Source organism: Marmota marmota, unplaced genomic scaffold (assembly GCF_001458135.2).
Source record: "Marmota marmota marmota unplaced genomic scaffold, marMar, whole genome shotgun sequence".
Taxonomy (NCBI): domain Eukaryota; kingdom Metazoa; phylum Chordata; class Mammalia; order Rodentia; family Sciuridae; genus Marmota; species Marmota marmota.
The window spans coordinates 3,318,743-3,319,653 of NW_025999962.1; the positions used below are offsets into that span (position 1 = coordinate 3,318,743).

General features: G+C 72.7%; 1 protein-coding gene across 1 annotated transcript in view; it reads right to left on the reverse strand.

Moving 5' to 3' along the window:
- Nup50 (nucleoporin 50) overlaps positions 1 to 457 on the reverse strand; it is a 19,551-nt gene extending 19,094 nt beyond the window's left edge. Inside the window, exon 1 of the mRNA XM_015501807.2 lies at positions 95 to 457. Coding sequence (XP_015357293.1) covers positions 95 to 309 — 215 coding nt within the window. The 5' untranslated portion in view covers positions 310 to 457. The remainder of the gene's footprint in view (positions 1 to 94) is intronic.
- Between the last annotated feature and the right edge of the window lie 454 nt (positions 458 to 911).

Here is a 911-nt window from a genome sequence, read left to right on the forward strand (position 1 = left end):
GCCCCGGCCCCGCACGTCCCCGTCCCGGCCCCGCCTGTTCCTTCCGCCCCGGCCGGTCTCGGACGTCCCCGCCGCCCTCCACCTGGTCCCGCACCTCTCCGGCGGCCGCCGCAGCTCTCGCTGGCTCGTGGGCGCGGCGGCGAGCAGGGACGCGGTGGCGATGGCTGCGCTCGGGGCCCAGGCGGCGCGGGCCGCTTCCGGTGCGCTGAGAGCCTCGGAGGACTTGGTGGCCAGCAAGCCCGGAGTCTCCAACACCATGTCCCCCGGGGGCCGCGTGTCTGTGAGCTCGGCACCGAGACGCGGAGACATCCACTAAGCCAGAGACCACCAGGGAAACGGCGGGGAGCGCACTCTAGGCCGCCATTTTGTAACTCGAATCTACCCCTCCAAACCCGATTCGAAGAAAAAGGAGAAACGCCCGCGTCCGGGCACTGCGCAAGCGCGTCCGAGTGGGGGCAGAAGCACCTCCTTCCCCAGGCCGCAGGGCGTCGCGCGGCGCATGCGTCCAGCGCGTTGGAAACGGTCGCCGGGAGGAGCGCGCCCGTCGCACGCATGCGCACACGCCTTGGGCGGCTGCGGCAAGGTGGGCGGCCGCCACCGCAGCCGCAGCTCACGCGCACGGGTGACGTGTTGGGCCGCCTTCGAGTTGAGGTCGGTTCGCGCGGAAGTCGCTGCTGAATCTTCGACGGGCTGGTGCCGGGCGAGGAGCCCTGGAGGGCATGGTGGGGCCCCGTCGCGGTGAGCCTCGCGGTGTCCGACCTGCCTCCGCCGCCCCCGCGGGGAGGAGGTGGGGCCTTTGTGACTTCTTCGCGTCGGGGGCTGCGGGGAGAGGAGCCCGCCTGCGGGGCGCTGGGTCCCCCCAGGGCTCCGGAGGTGAGAGCCCTTCACTAGCCTCCACTAGCCGAGGCAAG